General features: G+C 65.3%; 1 protein-coding gene across 1 annotated transcript; it reads right to left on the reverse strand.

Annotated features, from left to right (window-relative positions):
* Nucleotides 1-85: 85 nt before the first annotated feature.
* LOC104457554 (fructose-bisphosphate aldolase C) lies at nucleotides 86-1120 on the reverse strand (the record flags this gene model as incomplete). The annotated part of the gene is made up of 3 exons (XM_010087950.1): nucleotides 86-260; nucleotides 343-426; nucleotides 959-1120. Coding segments are annotated over 3 exons (421 nt in total), but the record flags the coding sequence as incomplete, so codon positions are not given.
* Between the last annotated feature and the right edge of the window lie 32 nt (nucleotides 1121-1152).

Below are 1152 nucleotides of genomic sequence, written 5' to 3' on the forward strand. Positions count from 1 at the left end.
GACACCTGCAGAAAGCGGGGTTATGGCACCAGGGGGGCCACAGGGCATCCCCCTCCTGGTCCCCGCCACATCCCGGTGCCGGTACCTGGCACGGCCGGGGGCACGGTGCGGCGCAGGGCAGTGACAGTGGCCATAGCGATCTCCTCTGGGCTGTACTTGGTGGGGCAGGAGGGCCCGGGGGTCACCATGTTGGGCTTCAGCAGGGTCCCCTCCAGGTAGACGTGGTGGTCGCTCAGCGCCTTGTAGACAGCTGCCAGGACCTGGGGAGGACGGGCAGCATGGAGTCCCCCTGTATGGCCCAGCACGGCATGGTGCCCCTCTGACAGCTGCCCCACCGCTCACCTTCTCCGTCACGTACTGGCACCGCTTGAGGTCGTGGTCACCATCGGGCAGGATCTCCGGCTCCACAATGGGCACGATGCCGTTCTGCAAACACCAGGCAGATGCCATCAAGGGGACGTCCCTGGGCATCGCCCTGGCTTCATGGCAACCTGGGACCATGCCTGGACCTGGGGGGCAATGCTCAGCCCCGAGGTTCAACGCTCAACCTTGCTGGTGATGCCCATCGCAGTGGGGTCACGTCTGGCCCCATGAGGTGATGTCCAGCCCCACAGGGTGATGCCCAACCCAGGAAGGTCAGTTCTTGGCCCCATGAAGCTATACCCACGTTTGTGGGGCGATGCCCAAGCCCCATGAAGCAATGCCTGGCCCTACGGGCGATGCCCACCCCATGGGGCAACACCTGGTCTTGGGGGGGTCAATGCCCATCCCCGTGAAGCGTCCCCCTAGCCCATGAGGTGACATCCAGCCCCATGGGGTGACAGCCAGGCAGCGGGCAATGCTGAGCCCCGCGGATCAGTGCCTGTCCCTGGGGGGCTACACCTGGCCCCATAGGTCAACAGCCATCCTATGGGTCCCTGCCCACGCCGTGGGGCGATGCTCAGCCACAGACACGTACCTGCTGGCAGATGCTGGCATAGCGAGCCAGGACGTTGGCGTTCTCCATGATGGCGAGCGCGGAGGGGGTGTTGTTGCTGATCTTCAGGACGCAGCGCCACTTGGCAAAGTCAGCCCCATCCTTCTTGTACTGGGCACAGCGCTCCGACAGCCCGTCCAGACCTGGGGGGCAGTGCGTCAACCCCGCAGCCCCAA

This window comes from Pterocles gutturalis, unplaced genomic scaffold, assembly GCF_000699245.1.
Source record: "Pterocles gutturalis isolate BGI_N339 unplaced genomic scaffold, ASM69924v1 Scaffold43351, whole genome shotgun sequence".
In the NCBI taxonomy this organism is placed as follows: domain Eukaryota; kingdom Metazoa; phylum Chordata; class Aves; order Pterocliformes; family Pteroclidae; genus Pterocles; species Pterocles gutturalis.